A 22232-nucleotide genomic window follows, 5' to 3' on the forward strand; every position below is an offset into this window, starting at 1 on the left:
TTTTATCTGACTTCCCCGTGGCTGGCACACTTTCTCAATGTATTTGGAATTTTTGGATTGCCAGAGATATCATACGTCTATTTGCAAAAAAGAAAACATGTGGGCTATGTTCAGTTGAATGTTTCTTCAAACACAGCCTTAGTCACTTTTTTATCAATATATTATTTATAACTACTCAAACGTCATTGCAAAAAAAAAAAAAAAACAGAATGTCAACAACGAATGTTGATTATTATTAAATATTTATAACTTTTAAAAATAAATATTTAATCACTCTTTTTTAAATTTTAATATAATTTATTATTGTCAAGAGAAAACATTTATTATTATGAAAATTTTAAACAATGGATACTAACTATCATTAAATGAATAATATGAAGAAAATAAATATATGTACCTTTTAACTAGATAAGTAATCAATAAATTTTATTTTTTAATTGAAATAATTTATTTTCTCACGTTCTTAAAATGAAAAAAAATATAATTTTTAAATTATTATAAATATTTAAACAATGAATATTGATTATTATTTAAACGGTTAATATTAATTAAGAAAAAAATGTATAATTTTTCACATGTTAATATAGTACAAAGGAATACTATCATTACTTGAGATAGTCACTTGAACCTCCATTAAATAGATAATAAATAAATAAAAATATCACATAATAATAGAGATAACAAAAAATGATTTTTACATTTTGAGAAATAAAAAATTAAAATTATAAAAATTAAAATTAAAACTCTTTCATTTAAGAGAAATTAAAAATATCTCTCTTCTTTTTCTTTATTCATCTTTCAACCACTAAGAAGAAAGTCACTTGTTTAGTACTTGATAAGTTGATTTTCCATAAACTTTTTCTTAATATCATATAGCACTTCCTATACTTTTATTAAAATGTGATCAAAGTAATTATGTTTTTTTTAATATATTCATTACTCCCTCTGATTCCTTTGTAAAAATCAAGTTTAGTGTAATTCACACTAAAACTTATTTCTTATGGATGGGAAGTAATATTTTAATTAGTACCCAAATGAAAACATACAGGTTTAGTCAATTTTTTTAGGAATTCATTTTTTTTTTAAGTTAGAAGAGACTAAATCCACTTAGTTTCTTAATATTTGAAAACCAAATTCTACAATATGAAAATACATTAACCTTAGCAACGTCACATAAAGTATAAAGATTAATAGCACATTCTTCTTTCTTCTTACAAAAGTAAAGTTGTAAAACCTAAGCATGGGAAGCAGTGTCTGTTTCCTCCAACTCAATGCCTGCCTCAGCGAGCCTCTTGTCCTTGTACACATACCCCTTAGCACAAAACAAGTACGCCACCAAATTCACACCACTCAACAAAGCCAATAGCCAGTAGAAGTAATGTAGTTTCCCATGGTTAAGATTATCCGCGAGCCACGGTTCGCGGTGGCGCGTGGCTTTGTGCACCAAAGTCACCAACAGTGAGCTAAGAAAAAACCCTAACGACAACGTGCTGAGGAACAAGCCCGTGCTCATGGTCTTCATCCCTTTGGGACATTCCCTCAGGAAAAAATCTAGTTGCCCTATGTACGTAAATGCCTCCCCCGACCCCACAAAGAAGAACTGTGGGACAAGCCAGAACACGCTTATGGGAACCACTGCATTGTGTTTGTGCGCCAAACCGTTCGCACGTGCCATTCTTAGGCGTTTTATTTCGATAAGTGCTGCTGACACCATGGCTAAGATTGAGAACACTAACCCTACCCCAATGCGTTGCAAAGGGGTGAGCCCTTGTGGGTTGTGTGAGAGTTTCTTAGCTATGGGGGTGATGACGCGGTCGTAGACGGGGACCGTTAGGAGGACGCTTCCGACGAAGAAGACGGTGAGCGACGCGGCGGGGATTTGGAAGGAGTTTCCGATTATGCGGCGGTCCATGGTGGTGGCTTGTTGGACTGAGAATGTGGTCATTTGGGCGTAGACTGTCCAGAACATGATGGTGGTGGCCCACACGGGGAGCATTCTTTGCACCATTTTGACCTCTTCCACGTCGGTTAGGGTTGAGAGGTACCACTTCCTCTCCATCGTGATTTCTTCGCCGTCCGTTTTTGGGTCCTTGATCGCTGCCTTGTCCAAGAAGCTGCAAACAAAATATCAAATTGATTAATTCTTCAACGAAATCAATAATAATAATAAGTTTATTATATACTGATATTTCCTGATTTGTCGGATTATAAAAATTGTTTCTGTTGTTGTAAATTACATGGTATATAATGCAACAGTATTATTTTTCAAATAATTAATAAAGTGACTTAATGTAATGCATAAGAAGTATTAGTGTAATATTTTTAAATAATTAAAAAAATAGGAGAGTTTTAAGTAATCTTATGAAACTTGTAAGAGTGTAAGTATAATTTACTCTAATAATAACAGTAATAATAGTAGCAATAACAGCAAGAGCTAGAAGGATATACGAGCTACATAGGCTATAATAAAAAAGAAAATCACTTGATCGAGGTTTTCAGTTGCAGCCCACATAGTTATAAACTTATAATTGCCCTATGAGTTGCATTTAATCGTAAATGTTCACAATACCTATTAAAGTTTTAGAGATTATCGTGAGTGCAACTGCTACTTGAAACCATAGTGTGGATGAATAATTAAGGTTTGGGCAGCTAGCAAAAAGAGTTTTCTATTAGTAGTCCTTGTATGTGAATTGCAGTAGATCGATCACAAATACAATTACAACCAATATTATAGGGCGTATACGTACACAAACCACAGTTTTTTTGGTTAAAGACAGAAACCAAAAAGCTATGTCCGTGATAGAGGCAGCTGTGGAAAGTGAGACAAAGGTGATGGGGCTTATATAAGGAGAGAATAAATAGATAGAAAGTGGTATGAAGCAGGACAAATGGGGCGTGAGAGACAGCCTTGCCACTGCTACATGTTCCCCTTCGCCTCGTGATTCCTCTCAGTTTTATTATAGTCTTTTTAGAAATTATATCCGACTATATAATTCATTTTAGATTTTATAAGAGTAAGTAAAACAAAAAGGAATATGAGAGCTACCCATTGTGATAATATTCCATTAGAAAATGTTTCATGGACACTTCAATACTAATAAAATTTAGAAAGAGAAAGATCCAGAGGAAAATGAGATAGGAAAAAAATTTAAATATAATAACTAGTATAATGTAATAGAAAAATAAAAAATATATTGATAAAAAATAATAGATATCGGCTAGGTCAGATATGTAGAAGTATTTACACATCTTCACTCTATTCCATTGATTCATTGAATTAGGATATAAGAAGAAAAAAGTATACCAAGTGAGAGCATGTCCCTCTCAGACAAGCAAAAAGAAACAAACAAAAAAAAAGATTTAATTATGTTACTTGTCTATTTAATTTATACTGTATAAAATTTTAATTTCATAAGTTTTCTTGAATAAATTATTTTTTAATAAAGTTAAATAAATATAACTCTTTCTTCAATTTTATTATTTAAAATATTTGGAATTTTATTTTTATATTAAAATAATAGGAGGGACTATGATAGATTTGAAATAAAAATTAATAAACAAAATGATAAAATTTAAAGAATTTAGTAAAAACTAGGATTAAGATTTAAAGAAAAGAAAATTTTGAGTTTTTAATAATTTAGTAAAATTTGACATTTTAGTTGGTGGACTTTAAAAAAATAGGGACTACATTCAATAAAAAAAATTAACACATTATTTATAATAAAAATTAAAAGTATAATTAGTCAAATTACTGAGAAAACAACTACATATTAACTCAATGGAAAGCTATATCTTATTTAGTAATCTTGCCTAACTCAAATTTTTAATTTTTTTTAATAGCACAGAGTACATACAGATATTATATATATAAACGGACAAACGGTAATCTATCACCAATGAATGAAGTAATTATATGAGAGAGATATTTAACAAGAAGGAAATTAATCACACACGTGACATGTCTAACTTGTGACTATTTGCTTATAGTATATTATTTAAAGCAAACATGAAAGCAAGACATATCTTTACGTAACGTTGAACTTTCATATCGTGGATGGAGTAGATGACCAAAACAGTGAGCATAGGAACCGAAAACAAGCTTGGTTGTCCACTCATGATCGACTTTATGTTCCAATAATGAAGAGTCCAAGATCGACAATTTAGCACTTATTGAAAAGCTGAATTCCCACGATTAAATAACATGGGAGCCCACTCTCAAAGATAAGTTCTCTACGTACCGTGGTTACCATTACCACTATTACTCTCATCTACCTCGTCCTCAACCAAGGATATTTAACTATTGTTTCAATTATTTATATATATGTTCCTATCAAACTAAAAGACCTTCTAAAAGTTTTAATGTATCCTAAAACCCCACGCAATGACAATCTTTTGTGCTTTTACTTCTAACGTTATCTTAAATAAGATTCGAGTAAATTACATTGATGAACCGCTGTTGATATTTCGTGTAATTATATAAGTATTTTCGTGTAATTAATGTGAGTATATTAGAGGAATGTTAGTGTATGAGGAATGTCACTTTAATACTTTTAAACATATATTGTCTATATAATGTTTATAGAAATAAAAAGGATTAGTATAAGAATAAAAAGAATAATATTATGTATAATTTGAGTAAAGATTAAGAGATATGAGTTATTTACTCACAACATTAATATCTTTTTTTATTAATATTATTATTTAAGCCATAAACTTGTTAGCGGTGAATGAAAAACATTAAAATAGAATATACCATATAGCATAAACATATACCACGTGAAAAGAGAAAGCAGTTATTATATTTGAATTTGAGATTGAATAAAAGTGTATTTTATCCCTACATGAATTATTTATTTTTAAAAGAAAGAGGGATGCTAATATATAATAATTTTTCATCTCATTAAATTATTTGCATTTCTAACTCACTTCCGATTATATTATAAATATCACTAATTTACATTTTTCTTTTTTTATCTCTTTAAATATCATATAGTGTTGGATGTCGATGAATTATTTTCCTTATACAAATTGAGAGTGACAAGATAAGAACTGGATCCCGGATAATTCGGTACTTGAGTTAAAATCTTTATAGAAGACAAGTCGATCTTATTTATAATATGAGCATATGGATACTTATTAAAGTGCATTGTTACACAGTAAAAGGATTACTTGAGGTGACACCAGCAGCACTGACGATTCCTAGTTAAATGAATCATTTAGTAGTCTGATGTCTAACAAACCATTATCCAATAAATGCATCCTCTTAGCATGTTTTTTTCACACATTTTATTTTCATACATAATTTATGTGTGAATAGATTCAGATAATATATAAGCCATACTGAAATTAGTCTATGTGCACGAAGAGTGCGTTAATTAATATTATGAAACAAATTAATATTTCCACATCATAAAAAATAAAAAATATTGAATGATTGAATGAAAATTGCAAATTAAAAAGAAAAACTATAAATATATTTCGAATTTAGCTTAAATGTATCAACTTTCTAAAGGTTTTTTATTAGTTAAATGTGTAAACACATGTCAAGGAAGACAACTAAACTCACTTGTAGCCATTTTTTTATCAAACAAATTTAATGATACGAATCAATGAGTCATAGTGTGTGTGAAATATGATTATTTTCAGCCACATAATAAGCAGTATTCCACAAGGTGGAAAGTTTTACTTACCGGAACTGCTTGCTATGGGGCAACATCTGCTTGTTCTTCCTGAGAGTTTCATCAGCCACATCATCCAAGTTGAACAACAATGAAGAATCAGAGGGAAATTCCAAGTGCCTCTTCCTCCAAGCCGCCACAAACACCATCGCGATCTGCGCCAAGGGACTTCCCACCAGTCTCTTGTAGCGGTACCTCCTGGTGCCCGACAACAACACCAGAAGAGCCACCAGCATAGCACACACACTTATCCCGTAGCCCCAGTACCTCCCTATATGATCCTGAATGTACACGAGAACCGTCACTGCAGTTAGTGTCCCCAAGCTTATGAAGAACACGAACCAGTTGAAGAATTTCAGCATCTGCTTCTTCTCTCCCTTGTCCGACTCGTCGAACTGGTCCGTGCCGAAGCCTGAGACGCTGGATTTCAAGCCTCCAATGCCGAGGGACGTCGTGTATAAAGCTATGTAGAGAACCATCAGCTGCATGTTGTTTGCTGGCATGCAGCGTCTGGTCGCGTCTCTTATGCATTTTGGAGGGTGCAGGCTTGGGATTATGGTTGATATTGTTAATATTGTCACACCCTGAAAACACATTTTGAATTAATGATCCAAAAATAGAAATGTTAACCCTAATCATTTTTTAAAAATTGGAGGTTCATATCTGTTTAGTAGGTTGTCCGAAATTATAATGATCCTTAATGAACTATTTGAGTATTATTAATTAATCATAAATTAAAACAACTGAATATATGTCATATAAAAATTGATTGAGATTTTCAACATCTAATAGTCTAGGACTACTTAACAATTCTCTTGCTCGAGTACGGTTTTAAATTGTTGTCTGGTCGTGGTAAGTCAAAAAAAACTCTTGTCATGAGCAATTGCAAAAAAATTAAATTAGGCTGATACGGCTGCAATTGCACTCACAATATAGTTGTAGTGAGAAAAAAAAAATTACGTTGCCGTTACAATTGCAGTTACAAATCACAATTTAAAACTATGCTCTTGAGTATAAATGAATAAATAAAAGGCTAAAGCTCTGCATCGAATTGGATGCAAATCAAGGTGAAGGCATGAAGCAAACAGATAGAAACTAAACGAAAAGTTAAACGTTGCAATAATGTCTTACAGTGGCTTGAACAGTCGCGAAGATGGCAATAGTGAGGTATCTGTCAATCAGAGAATGAAGGTAATATTGAAAAATCCGTATATATATATAATATTGGAAAGAGCACAATAACAAGTTTGATTTGAATAAAATAAATGAATATTTTGCTTTATCTTTGTACCTTTTAAAAGTAATAATAGGTAATAGACAAGGGAATGGTCACAAACCTGCCGATAAAAGTGTCAGCTACAAAACCACCGAACAAACAGAGCATGAAAGAGGTTCCCATGAAGTTGGTGACCGTGTTGGCAGAATTAGCACTGCCCAAATGCATCGTACCCGTCAAATATGTCACCAAATTCACGGCAACACCCATTGTCGTTAACCTCTCACATGCTTCCACTCCTGAAAGAGTATATCGAAGACAACAAAATGAAACAAATTAACAACCTATGTGAATAACACTGTCTTTTCTTCACCCACACATATATGTACTCACATACAAAGGACCTATGAAAGCGCGAGAAGAGTAAATATTAATCATATAATTAAAGTGAATGGTTAAGATTAGAATTTAATTAAATAATATTGACAATTTATATATGGTTTGTATTTAGAGACCTAAAATCATGGCCGCAGCAGTCCAACCACCGGTTTTGGACCTCTCTGCTGGGTGACCTTTGTAGTCGCAAGCATCTGGGATGGTTTTCCCTGGTGTTTGAGGGAGAGTCTTCATCAGAGGAAGGGATACGAATGGTGGGAACTAAAATGCTAGTGAGTAGCTACCTATGCATGCCACAACCAGGGGTTAAGGTTTTTATATAGTTTCTATATTTCATCGTTAAATAATTGTACCTATGTTTAATCTTTATATATATATAATTGCGTGAAATATTAGTAATATATTTTTTTAACATGCTTTCTTATTAATAGTTAAAGTTTATTAAAAATTACAAAATTGTCAAGTCATAATTTTTGTAATTTTTAGTAAATTTTTATCAATAATAAAAAGAGAAAATAGACTATACATAAATCAGTTGTATATTATCATGACTTATCATTATGTATGTTAAAGTTGTTAATTTTAAGGATTATTTATTTTATATTAGTTATATTAATAATGATCTGTTGTAATTGAATTTGATGATAATAATGTAAAACTGTGTTATATAGCATTCTAATAAAAATGTTTTAGAAAGAATGATAAAGAATATGCTCTTAGCATTATTTTATAGTTTCTTTTCTATTTCTTATTTTTTTTATATAAGTATTTTTCAAATAGAAATGTGATGTATGATAACTACTATGACACTAGATAATTAGAGAGAGAAAGAAAAAAAGTATACATATAATAATAATTGATACAGTATGATTGGAAAAGAAGAGTAAAGAAAAATAATGTGTTGACACTGGACAGTGTTTGTAACGTGTGAGATGTCCTCATAAGCATATCCTTTACAAATACGTTCTCAAAAGGACAAAAGACAACAAAAGTTATTTCAGTTTTATCGTACAAAAATTATCTTCCTCTTATATGCGCCGAAGGGACCGCATATTACTAGGATTTCTGTTAAAATGTTCATCTAGCCTATGTCTAACTAATCCGTTGTAAGAATAAGAAAAATTGAAACACTCATGTGCCGCACCTGCGAAGGATAAAATTAATGATAATTTCGTATGAATGCAATCTACTCTTGGAATCAGCTAAATTCCTGGTGCACACTCCATTAGAGGAGTGTACAACAATGTTAACTCCATTAGGACAAACGCTAAGAGTAGGCAAAACATCTTAAAACCTTGCCCCAGAGAGTGTGAATTAAGATTTTGTTTTTCTCCTTTTATTAAGCTCATCAAATTGGCCAAGTTGTTATTGAATTGTCTTTTACCTACTAACCTAAGTAGATGCTAGAAACTTATAAAACCGAGTTCATAAAAGAAACAGAGACTTATAATAACAGAGTTAGATTTCAACCAATATAATTCTACAAGGCTACATCTTAATCCAAAGTTGCAAGTACAAGGGGTTATTTGTCATTCAAGTCCCGCCAAAGGTGTTAAATAGAATGCTTTGATTAGCTTGTTGGTTGGAGTGGCCTGCACAAAATAGCCATTCTCTGTCCTTTATAATAATGTTATTGGTTATTTATTAAGAAGGGGGTAGGGGATTTGCCCATTATGCATGTGTTGTTTTCATGCTTTCAATTGTGGGCATGCTGTGTTCTGATTTGTGGGGTTGTACCGTTTTTGTGAACGTTGTATCTTTTGCCTCCTGCGTGAAAAGAATAATTGTTAAATAAACATTAAAAACGATTTCTAAAACTACAAAAATGTAAATTAATTTCAAATCACTGCTAAAATACCATTTTTTTTTCTCGAAAGCTTGGAGTTAATGACTTCGGATTTTGTGATCTTGAAGCTGAATAACATTATTAGAAACTTAGATGTATAACTTAGCTTTAATATTACAATTATAATCTTGAATTTGTTAGGACTATTTTATATTAGAAACTTAGGTTTAATTTGATTTCAATGTTATTAACTTAATAGTGTATAGTTTTTAAAGAAAATTTTTCAAAATGAAAAAGGACCTGCTCATGTAATCATATCATCATTATGGGAGCTCTCGAAGTTGAAAACCCCAAATTATAGATTCTACGACCAAGTCTAACATATATATAATGGAAGCTTTATGTCACAATCTGATCTTGACTGTGATTAGTATATAGATTACTATATATCGTAGTCTGACAAACATATTAAATTAAGAATAAATGATTATTTTGATTGATAGATATATAAATAGGTGATAATTTAATTTTTAAAATAATAAATATGCCGGTTTAATGATTTAATATGTAAAATGTGTGCTAATTAAGTTTTACATATAATTTAATAATAAATTAATTCTTAAATTTTATAATTTAATATCAAATTAATTTTTAAAAATACAACTTAATCAAAAGTTAATTATTGAATATTATAATTTAATGATAAAATGATCTTACAAATTTAACGATAATATGAAAATGTCATACATTTTATACATTCAAAAATTAAATTAGAATTTTATTTTTCTAAGAATTAAATTATCACTAATCATGATTCACATATTCAATGACCAAAATAATCATTTACTCTTAAATAAAAGTAACCCTACCTAAAATAACAAATTTAATATTAATTTATTTATATAAAAAAAGCTTATAATTTAAGAAATTTCTACAGAAGTTTTGGTAAAATCTCTCTTTGAAATATCAACAATTATATTCCAAAATAATATAAAACCTTTACATAATAACAACATTACAACTCTAAGAGGAACATGGCCTCGCATAGACCAAATAAAGGACTGAATCTATATGGTATGCATTGTAGTCTTCTATGCCAAAAGTCACGACTCAAGTGGTTAAAGGAGGGAGACACAAACTCTAAGTTTTATCATGCTTATGTTGTTAAGGATCGAGAGGGGGGAGATTTCATGCTTTTAGTTTGATGGGGTTCAAGTGGAACAAGTGTAGGAAATGGCAGGGAAGGTTAAGACTAACAAAAGGCATTTTACATGTTTTAATTGGCAGAGATCACACCTTGGGTCGCTGAAGCTTGAACAACTTTCAGAAGCTGATAATGATTACTTGGTGGCTCCATTTTTGGAAGTAGAGATTATGGAAACAATGTGCGATACGGTTGTGAGAGATCTGAGAATCAAGGACCGAATGGTGAGTCCTTTACCTTTATTAAGGAATTATTGGATGCTGTCAAAGATTATTTTGTGGGTTTTTTTTTTTTAAGAAGTTTCATGAAAATATAATACTGGTACATGACTCAAATAACTCTTTTGTTGCCATGGTGTCCAAAATTGACAATCCATAGTCTCTAGGGGAGTTTAGGCGAATTTCACAAATTAGTTGTATGTATAAGGTACTTGCTAAATTATTAGCAAATAGACTACGAAAGGTGATCGGTTAGGTGATACTTGTATATGTCAATAAGCTTTTGTGAAAGTCCTGCGTATTTTAGAAGGTATCCTTATTGCTAATGAGTCAATGGATGAAGCGAAGAGAGATAAATTAGAGACTTCTATTTAAAGTATATTTTAAAAAGCCTATGATTCTATATGTTTGAATTTCCTGGATTATATATATGTTGGTGAGATTGGCGTTTCCAGAGAAATAGAGGTCATGTATTAAGAATCTTGGTAATTTTTTTAAAATTAATTTTATCTGAAATTAGTTACACAATGGAAATACGTTTCCATCAAGAGTATTTTTAGAAATTGCAAAGTTGAAAAAAATTAATGGGTTGGAAGAGCGGAAAATAGTGTGAGAATAGCAATGCCCATGTTCTCCTCATTCTCAAGGCCCAGATGTCCCCTGCTGCCCATGAACCTAAAATCGGTATAGACAGAACTATATCTGCTGGTATGAAGGAATAAAAAGTTCAAAATCCCTAATTAATATGGGCAAACCTATTAAAGAGGAAAATCAAATCTATTGTGGATTACTATTTTTTAACTAGTAACTGCAATATCTGTTATAAAAAAAAACTAGTAACTGCAATAGATAGGTAGATAGATGTCTTTTTAATTATTTATATAATATATAATGATATATTTTATAACAAATTTTCATCTGAATATTTATTTATCGAATATTCAGTATTTTTACTTACACATATGTAAATATTAACTAATAAATTTTCCTATAGAATTTTTATTCTTATTTATGTTAATATTTATCTTTGTTATTCAGTTCTATATTTAGACATTAATATAATATAATTGAATATAAATTTTGAACTTGTGTAATGTGCGTTTGAATTATTTTTTTACATATTGATATATTTTTATAAATATTTTATTCGTATACAAGTTGTATATTTAATCATATTATTTTTGTACTGACACAAGCTTATTGTGATTAACTAAAGTGAGAAAAATATATTTATAGAATAAGTGTGAACCACATTTAATAACCATTGGATTAATCTATAGTACACAATCTTATACTAGACTTGATCTCCTCTTCAAAACTTTCTCTCCATGGTGTTGTGAACAAAAGCACAGTGGAGCGCCACCATGAGCATCATCATTGACATCTCTCTCTATATATTAATTATATAAATTTACAATTGTGGAACAATAAGTAAATAAAACATACAATTTCCTCAACACTAAAGTCATCCCTTTCTGTCACATCATATATTCTTCATTAGAAAGAATTTTGTTTGAACAGGATAAAATTATTAAAAGTGATAAAACTCTCTAAGTGTTTAATGTAACTATACATTCATGCCTTAAACTAGAAATCTATAATTAAATTGAAATAATCTCACTCCAATTGCTTCACATGTTTGGAGATAAGATTATTGCTTTTTACATGCTTAAATGTTAGGTAAAATTCAAATCTATCTATTACCACTTGAAGGTGAAGGAAGGGGGAGGGAAGGTTGTGGGCGCGGTGGTGGGAGGTGTTAGTGAGGTGGAGGCAAGAGACAAAGGTGCCAAGGGAACATAGTTGGTGAAGGTATGACCTACCCAATGATAAAAGAGAGTTTACACATTAGATTTTTTTAATCAAAATGAGTGACTTTTTTTACTTTACAAAAATTAATATAAAATATTTTTTGTTGACAGACTCTTGAGCTTTGGGCCAACTATGCATGAAGGGGGTGACATGGGCGATATGGATCTTGATGAGGGCGCCGAAGGAAAGGGTCACAAGGTGCAAGGAAAACGTAGAGAGAGAAGGTGAGGTTATAAATAATTATTTCAAACTTCACATGAAAGAAAACACAATGGAAAACCACAAGAAACAACACCAAATTTCAATTATTTTACCAGAATCAAAACTGAAATTTTTTTATTCTAAAACTTTAAACGGCCAGGTGAAAACTCAAAAAAGAAAAAAGAAACTTTTTATAGAGACAAAAACCAAAATTTTATCATTTTACAAACAATAAAATAAGAGTTTAATATCATGCACTATAATATAAAATAATTTTATATTATTATTCATTCACAAGATCACGAATAATAACACTTAAATAATAATTATTATACAAAATTAATAAACTTATTTTATATAATAATTTATAATCAAATGATATATACTCATATAATGTAAAACTTATACTATGCATAAACATTTTTTTCGTAAAATAGTAACTTAATTATTTCCTATATATATCATCTGATTAATTACTTTTATTTCATTCATCTCTAAATATTTAAACAAAAACCGAGAGATGCACAAACTCCTCAAGGTAGCATAGAAACTCCAAAATAATTAATATCGCTAGATTCAATCTCAAAGTACTGTTGGTTCACGTGTTTGTTTTTCTCTTTACTCTTTTTTAGTCTGGGTTCACGTGTTGAACATTTCGTGGAGTCGATAAATTTACGATCTGTAGAATATCATTGCGTTTGGTCTAATCTTTTATACAGTTGAGTTAAAGTTAAAATAAAATTATGAAATTCAAATTAAATTAAAGTTATATGATAATTTTGTAGCATTTGAACTTAATTAAAAATTACTATAAAGTGAATTTTTTATGCTTAATTTATTCTTAAATTTTAAAAACGGAAAAAGAGAAGATAAAAAATGCTCCTAAAATTATTTTAAAGCTTCATTTTTCAAAATTTTCTTCTTTAAATAAAATTCTTAAAGTTTCTTTTCCTAAATTTTTATTTGACCCAACTTTTTTTAAAAATGAAAATATAAAATAAATTGAGTAAAACACTGTAGTAACTAGTAATAAGGGAGATGGTTCATATCCTGAATATGAAACAAGAGAAAAAAAATATCTATATTATGTGTGTACGTAACGAATATTAGTTACTATTTCTTTTTTTTTTCTTTCGAAAATGTAAAAAAACAGAAAGTCAAATAGCCCAAGTTCAAGGCCCAAAGCAATACAACAATGCACGGGAGATGTGACAAAACCAGACAGCAAGCTTGCCAAATGCCAAGTACATTTTTCAAAATTTTCTTCTTTAAATAAAATTCTTAAAGTTTCTTTTCCTAAATTTTTATTTGATCCAACGTTGGATGTGCCTATTAAAAATGCATGTGCACGAAATATTTAAAGATGAATTCTAAATATATGTCGAGGGATTTAAGGTTAAGCATCCCTTGAATAATCATTAAGTAATTAATGGTCGAGATTTACTTAGTTAGGCACGTATGAAAGTTGGGCCAAACATTCCCTAAGCACACTTCGTCTTGATCTTCAACAAGAGCTGGGAGTTGATCTTGATCATTGTCATTGACTTTCTAGAAACAACGCTCATCTATGAGTTCAACCTTCGGCTTTTTTCCCGACACGTTTTTGTTTGTTTGGGCTTCATTTGTTTGGCCGTACTTTTTTGTTTCACTCTTTCTTTTTCTCATCGGTTTGTGTAAAAAAAAATTATTCTCTTCATATTATTTTCTTTGTAATCAAGCTCATTGTGGTGATTTCATTTATGAGCTTGCGAGAGGGTGTTAAGCATCACTTGGAACACTAAGCAATCAATGGTTGATATTTACTTACTTAGTACATAACACTAGTATACAAAAAGAACATGTAACAATTCGTCATCTTTTGCTCAATCAAATACCGAACGCATTTCTATGATATTGATCCTCTTCTCTATTTTGAGCTTTATGGTGCATGGCTGGCTATATTATATGTTGGGGTGCTCTACTTGTATTTTTCTTCAAACTATTTCTTCCCAAATTTGAGCTTTAAACATCAATCTTTTTTGGCATCGCAATAACAAAAGTGACCATTTTGGTAGTGATGGCCACAAGATTGTCACTCTTGGCCAATGCTAAAATAGTGATTAATTAGTGTCAACCTTTGTTTGATACTAATATGCATTTTTCTTGTAATGAATATGTGGCCGATGGTAAAAGTAGAACCAACAAATGACAAACTTAATGTGTGTTTGTTTTAATGTTTCATAATGTGAGCACACATTCCAAATCTCAGATTTGTGAAATCTACAAATTCTAACTTCTAGCTGAATGTACGCTTATAGGACTTTGAACGTTAAAAGGTAAGGGAGGGAGACACATTCCCGGTAACGATAATTTTTGTGTTGTCCTCTTTTGTTAGTTAGTGTTGGCTCATCTATTGGCATGGCTGATACTATTAAGCAATGATCTATTTTTGTTGATGCAAACACATTAGTGACAATCTTTGTTTTGATGGCCTCAAGATTAATGTCACTAAATTAAATATAGTCACAAATGTCAATTTTTTATGATTAAGCCGACACTAATTGACGTTTTTCTAGTGATTTTGTTAAAATTAAAATAATTGATTTCACATTTTATTTATTTTTAAAAACCTTATTATAAGAAAAAAAATGTCAGCTAAAGAATTATGCCCATGAGCATTTTCACTGGCCATTCCTTCAGTATAAAACTTAAATACATGAAAGCCACTTATTTTTTCTATTTTTTACTTTTAGGTTAACTAAGTTTTTTAAAATCTTCACTTTTTTAGATTATAATTTTTAATCCCTCAATTTGTTTTTACAATTGTTAGTCCTTCATTAATTTTTTGTCAGTAATTTTAATCTCTTATTTATTTTTATTACTTAAAATTAATCCCTAAATATGAAATAAACAAAGAACAAACAATAAACAAAATATGAATTAATTTTGAGCAATAAAAGTAAATAAACCAAAAAATGGACAAAACTTTTTCAAGGGATGAAAAATGCTAACAGAAAACTAATAAACCAAAAATGGACAAAACTTTTTCAAGGGATGAAAAAACAGAAAACTAATACAAGACTTAAAGTTGTAAAAAAATGAGAGATTAAAAATTAGAATTCTAAAAAAATTGAGAGACTAAAAAATTTAATTAACCCTTTGCTTTTAAGAAAATCGGTGAGAAAGAAATTAAACAGGGGGCTTATAGTTGCAATAGCTTATACAAAGGAGAATTCTTAGTTAATAACTAAACACAACAGAGAGAGCAATTAATTCTTCAAATTTAAAAAATTAGAAAGTCATCACTCATCACTAACACCAGAAGTTAAATTACGGCTACAGCTACGGGTACAACCGAATTCTCACTAAATGAGTTAACACTGTCCGAACAGCATAAGAATCATCACAACACAAAGGGCACAAAAATCACATAAACAAAACACGTCGATGAAATTAAATTAAGTAGTGCATGAATAATTGAGAATGACGTGCTTAATTAACTATGCCTAGTTGCACAGGAAGTCAGAGGGTGGCGACTTCTCGCAGGCGTTAAGTATCAAGCTAAGCGAAATGGGGATGTTAAGGTTAATGCCAAGAATGTTGGCTTTGATGGCAGTGCAGAGGCAAACCGCAACTTCAAGATCAAGAAGCCCTTCTAGCACTGAGCAACATGGGTGGTCCGGTGGTGACCCTACAATAGCACCAATTGGTCCATTAAGCACGTTTGCGCACACTCCGAGCTTAAGTGCGTCCCTGGGGCAGCTCTTCGCGGCAGGACTAGGGTTAGGGTAAGGGAATGGGATAGGGTTTGGCTTAGGCTGTGTGCAAGTGTAGCAGCCACTTGCCATGACAAAGAAAAGCAAATTGATGGTTAAAAAAAGAGCAAGAGTAGTTGAAGTTCTAGAAGACTCCATTGCCTAATATTCTTGCTTAATTACAATACAACAACTGTAATAAAGTTTGTGTGAAGGGAGAGTAATTTGTGATGCGGTTATATATAGGAGTTAATGGTTGGTATGTACTTTTTTGCCCCAGATTCAAGAATATTTTTTGAGTTTTTTAAGTAACTATTATAATTAAGATCTTTGCTTTCTTGGTAAGATTCTAAAATATTTTTATAAAATTTAATCTTTTATATCGACTATGAAATTAATATTTAATCTAAAGTTTAATTACATCTAAAAAAAATTTATTCTTACTTAAAAATGTATTTTTTTCACTTACAAACCTATCATGTATTATTATCGGAACTATATATATATATACTCATTGGTTATTTGTCGTGAGTTTTGATGTTTGAGGAACCAGACATGTGAACGGACGAAGTTGTCTTTGTGCAGCTGGACTGGCAGTACAAGTGAATGGACGTAAAATATGATAGGCTTTCCAATTCCCAATAGGAAATTTTTCAGTATAAAGTATTCGAAAACCATGGTGGTTTCCCAGTTTTGCTTTGTAGAAAGATATCAACCACTTGGCATGTGATCAGTGAAGCACTCCCGTGAACTTCATCGATCATGCGCGGGGAAACGGCCTGTGATTTGATTCCCACATGTGGGGCTAGCCTTGGAATTTATTTATTTTTTAATGTATAGTAATGTGGACAAATTTATTGAAATTTCGGAGATCATTATAAAATATTAATAATTATATTAAATTATGAAAAATAATTTTAAAAATATATTGATTCATAATGATTAATCAAACAAATGTAGAAAAATCTAAATCTGTAGATAATTCGTGACTTTTTTGATATTTTTTCAACCGTAACATATTTATTCCTTAACAATACTTCCATAACTCTTTAGATGGGGGAGAAAAAAAATTATATGTGACAGCTGAATATATTGATGACCATATCCTTTTTATAGTGTGCTAGTCTAATAAAGTTCTTATTATTTCCTAATGGGTCAACACATTTGATTAATTAAGTTCATATCATCTGATTTAATTGTATAACAAATTCACTTAATTTGATCATATAAAATAAAACTCACTAATAATAAATAAATAATATAATATATTAATTATTGAAATAGAAAATTCCAATAAAATTAAGCTGTGTCCTACAAGGATAAAATGAAGACTTGAATATCAATTTGGACTTCTTTCCCAAATGATGATCGATTATATTTGATCCCTAATTGGGGTATTTGACCACCGATCCCACTGCAAAATGTGCCTTACTTATATATAGCCCTCTCCGCCATTTGATTAAGAGGTCTTACTAGTTACAGTTATTACGGATTATGGTCGTCTACAGTTCTGAAAAGAACATGCTTCAATATCAGTTGTTTAATTAAATGATAATTTTATGTTTCAAAATCAATATAATGCATTCCATTGGTGGGATTTAAAACTGCACACACTGCAGTTTATTTTGAAACTTCAGGGACCCCATTCTTGTTGGTACAAATGTTAATATCACCTAGAATAATAATTATGAACTAGAATTTAAAGGATTTATAGTTACTGATCCAAGATTGTCCCATTGGATTAGGCTCACACAGTCACACTCAAGTGATTCTTTAGGTGGTAAGGTGATGGGCATCTATTGCTGTCTGACCTCAAATATTTAACATATATCGTTCCTGTCTGAACATGTATCCACCCATTTTCTGGTTTTATTTCAATGGATAGATTGTGGTGCTTATGCTGAATTTTTGGATTCTTTATTCAATTGTCTCATTTTTATATAGGGTAAATAGTCACTTTTATCTCTCAATGTATAATTTGTTGAAAAATGCGTCTTTTAAAGATGAAAATATAAAATTTAGTCTCTGAAAATGTAAAAAGTACAACAAATATATCATGCCGTTAATTTTCGTCCATTACCGTTAATAAGATAGTCTACGTGGCATGGATGAACAAATTCATCACTGAAATGATTGCTAACATGGATTGTCAGCATAGGGGCATATTTGTCATAATATTTTTTTGATTTTTCATATTCCCACTCCGCTGACAAATATGTCCCTGAAAGATGAAAATGCAAAAATTTAGTCCTCCAAAGTATAAGAAGTGCGACAAATATATTCTGACGTTAATAATGAATTGTATAGGAGAGAAGCTATGGAAAAAGAGATTAAAAAATAGTAAAATACACCTTAAGATTTGAACTCTTATACTTTGAGTATCTATCTATTTATCCATCTATTAAATTGTTAATTAGTTTTTTAATTAACCAATATAATTACTTATTTTCCAAAATAAAATAAAATTCTTTAGTTTTATGATATAAAAAAATTGAGTTACCATTTAAAAAAATGAAAGTCTTTTATTTCTTGAAATTTTTTGTTTGTTCAATTAATTATTAATCTTTATTATGTATTCTACCACAATATGTCAAATGAAATGTAAGGTCGTTGCAGCCCCTAAATCAGCAAGAGATATAACTCTATGTCTCAAAGGCAAAGAATAAACCTCTGCATTAGTTTTTGTTGTTTTAAAGTTAACATTTGTATTAATTTGAACATTATTGTATTTTTATTTAAATTTATTTGGGTTCTTTATGTGTTAATAACTGTTTTCATTTCATTCATATTCATATTATGTATAATAAGTGTTGTCTCGAATGGAAGCACACAAGGTTTATCGAAGGGATTCTTTCATATATATATTATTGATTAAGGAAAAAGACTAATAATTACGCTTTATCTTTATCTAGTTTAAATTTTGTGAGATTTTTTTTAAAAAAAATAGTTGATTAAATTATTTTTTTAAAATAAATAAATAAATAATTTTGGTCTCACGGTCGGTTGTGTTTTTTCTACTTAAAACTCTCGACATATTATTTTTAATCTAAATATGAGGACACTTAAGTTGAAATTATGATATGAAATAATTTTAAAGATTAAAAGTGAGAAATTTAGTAGAAATTTGATAAAATTATAAGATATAAGATAAAGTTTTATTAACGGACGGATGAAAGTTAACGATAAAATATATTTGTCGCACTTTTTATACTTTCACAGATTAAATTTGATATTTTTATCTTTCAAGGACACATTTATCAGCCAATTAACAAGAATAACTATTTATCCTTTTCTTTTATTAATTTGAGTGAGTCTTTTCCACCTTTTCGGCTGTGCACACCAACGCGAATTAAGGGATTTTTACTGTGATTAAGTATTAATGGACTTAACTTACTAAACTGATTATAGAATTCACACAATTACTTGACGCACTTCATTTTTTGCCAAATCTTCTAAAATCCCAATTTTACACTCATTTTTCTTTCAAGCTTCCTCTCTCCCACCACCTCAATCTCATCAACGTGCTTCCAGCGACTAGGCTCTTCGTCTTTCCCAAGGGTGATGGCTATTACAAATTGCTCAATTCGTAACAAATATTGGTGGTGTGGCTGGATGGAGGTGAGGGGTGAAGTCATGTGCACGAGGAAAACAGACACACTGTCTCCCTCCTCGGATATGAAATCAACAAAACCACACACACACACTCCTCCTTCACATAGAACCGCAACAATGTTGACGAGGATTAGCTTCTCCAGATGGCGTAAAGAAGCAAGAGTAGCCTACGACAAATCCTCCTCCAATTCCTGAAAGCTCGCCGCAAATAACGTTCAGCCGTCGAAGAAAACCATTCCTTTGTTGGAATAGTCGCAAGCAAAGGCAGAGACACCATCACTGATGATCACGATTCCAAACTCAAGATGCTCAGCATCTCCTGCGACGACGAGGGAAACATCCTAGATCTGGTTGCTGCCTCCAGGACCAAAGGTGCTGCCACCGTTGGAAGCATGTTGACCGGGCTGAGGTGGTGGGATAGAGGAAGTTTAGAAGAAGGGTAAGATGGAGACTATACAAATTTTGGGAGTGCACCAAGCAAAAACAGGATGCGTTAAGTAATTGTCTAGAATTTGTGATTTCAGCAACAAGTTAAGCCCATTAATACTTAATTACAATATAATCACTTTAGCAAGCTAAGCCCATTAAACTTGATCAGAGTAGAAATCCCTTAATTCTAGAATGCAAATCTAAACCGATAGTCTCTCTCTTGGAGAACAGCATGCAAATGTAATCTATATTAATTGTAGCGTGTTTGATAAATTTCTTGAAATTGTTTTTAATATAGCATAGGCCTTAAACCTCTGAGTTTTAATATATACAAAAGCTATAGGCTTATAACTGCTCCTGATCTTAAGAGCTAAGGATGAACTTACTCCAGATCAAGGTCAGGTGCTGTATATATGTCAAAAAAAAAAAACTCACATTTGGTGTTTACCTCTCCCAACTTTGATTTTGAGAACGTAATCTCTTAATTATGAATTATGATGCATCTATTTAATTTTATCAATCCAACAAACAATGTCCTAAAGGCTTGATTAAGGAATAACAAATATTGTTTTTTCTAAGAGAAATCCAGTGGAATTGCAAGGAAATCACAGTAACGTGTAAGTCCTTTGCTAGGCAAATAATAAATAGAAAAATTATAGTAATAAAAACTTTTGGCTGGCAAAGTTCTTCAATCTTCCCCGAAGACCAAGCTTAACTTTGTACTCAATTCGTAGGAGCATACTGTAAGTAATTTTTGTTTTAAAAAAAAAATACTCCTCAAAGTTAAATAAAAATCTCCTATAGTACGTAGATATATAGCCACTCATCCAACTGAAACTAAAAATTAAAATGAGGGACAAAATTTTATTTTATCCTAAAATAAAAATTATAAACTACAATAATAATTATAATAAACAACGAAAAATTTCTTAATAAATAATAATATAAATATTATTATAATAATCATTTTCACACCCTTTTGATATAAAATGACTTATTTTTTGCCCACGTCACATGAATTTAATCACTATTTTTAATAAGTAAGTAATGCCTTTTTACAAGTAAATAATCCCTTAATTTGTATAAATACTATTTCATCATTCTCTCTATGTAAATTATCATATAGTGGTCTTGAACAAGAGTATTTTTAGTCAACATTCTTTAATGAGTGTTTTTAGTAGTTTTTGTTTAACATAGTGTTTTTAGGAGAGAAAAAAATCTCTTTTAATATATCATTTTCAATATTTTTAATTTTAACTTAAATTTTAATATTTTTAAAATAAATTATTAATAAATAAAAAAACATTACATCATAATATAAATTATTTATCACAAATATATAATATAATTTACATGTTCAAAAAAATTATTTCTTAGAAATTTTAATTTAATTATACATTCAGAAGTATTTATTTATTATAAATTTAGTTATATAAAATAAATATTCATTCTATGCAATGCACATACTAATTAAAATTCTGGTCAATAATAGAAAAGAAAATATCAACAAGTTGGTAAAACACAGTGGATAGATAATTAGATTTTTAAAACATATTATTAAATGTTTGATTGGATAAAACTTTTTTGGAACTTTGGGAGAGATGAAATCCACCTTACAATCTTTATGCTTTGAAAGGAATTAGTCTCTCACTATCGATTAGGTATATTCTTAGTGAAAAGATAAATTATAGAATTAATAGTTGACAATATAATAACTACACATGTAAAACTATAAATACTATCTTGTCTAAAAAAAATTCAAATAGGTCCTATTTGGTGATTATTTTTAAGAATATAATTTTATTTTTTTTATTTTTTTAAAATATAAAATTACTTGGCTAGATTATTTTTTTAAAAAAAAAATCAAAATAGGTTGTTCCTATTTTTGCTTTCTTTTTTAAAATTTTAAAAAAGTAAACATGCAACACTTATATATATATATATAT

The 22232-nt window shown here is 30.1% G+C and overlaps 2 protein-coding genes across 2 annotated transcripts; both read right to left on the reverse strand.

Annotated features, from left to right (window-relative positions):
- Positions 1 to 1095: 1095 nt before the first annotated feature.
- Positions 1096 to 7608, reverse strand: LOC100800913 (protein NRT1/ PTR FAMILY 6.3). Its single transcript, XM_003549857.5, has 5 exons — positions 7410 to 7608; positions 7016 to 7193; positions 6810 to 6849; positions 5691 to 6262; positions 1096 to 2114 (listed from the first exon to the last, which is right to left on the reverse strand). Exons 1-5 carry the CDS (start codon positions 7522 to 7524, stop codon positions 1235 to 1237), a joined length of 1785 nt encoding a protein of 594 aa, XP_003549905.1. The 5' UTR covers positions 7525 to 7608; the 3' UTR covers positions 1096 to 1234.
- Positions 7609 to 15711: 8103 nt separating this feature from the next.
- On the reverse strand, positions 15712 to 16456 carry LOC100527818 (alpha-amylase inhibitor/lipid transfer/seed storage family protein). The gene has a single exon (NM_001250970.3). It carries the CDS (start codon positions 16402 to 16404, stop codon positions 15997 to 15999), a length of 408 nt encoding a protein of 135 aa, NP_001237899.1. The 5' UTR covers positions 16405 to 16456; the 3' UTR covers positions 15712 to 15996.
- Positions 16457 to 22232: the final 5776 nt, after the last annotated feature.

The sequence above is a fragment of the Glycine max genome, chromosome 17 (assembly GCF_000004515.6).
Source record: "Glycine max cultivar Williams 82 chromosome 17, Glycine_max_v4.0, whole genome shotgun sequence".
NCBI classification, from domain to species: Eukaryota; Viridiplantae; Streptophyta; class Magnoliopsida; order Fabales; family Fabaceae; genus Glycine; species Glycine max.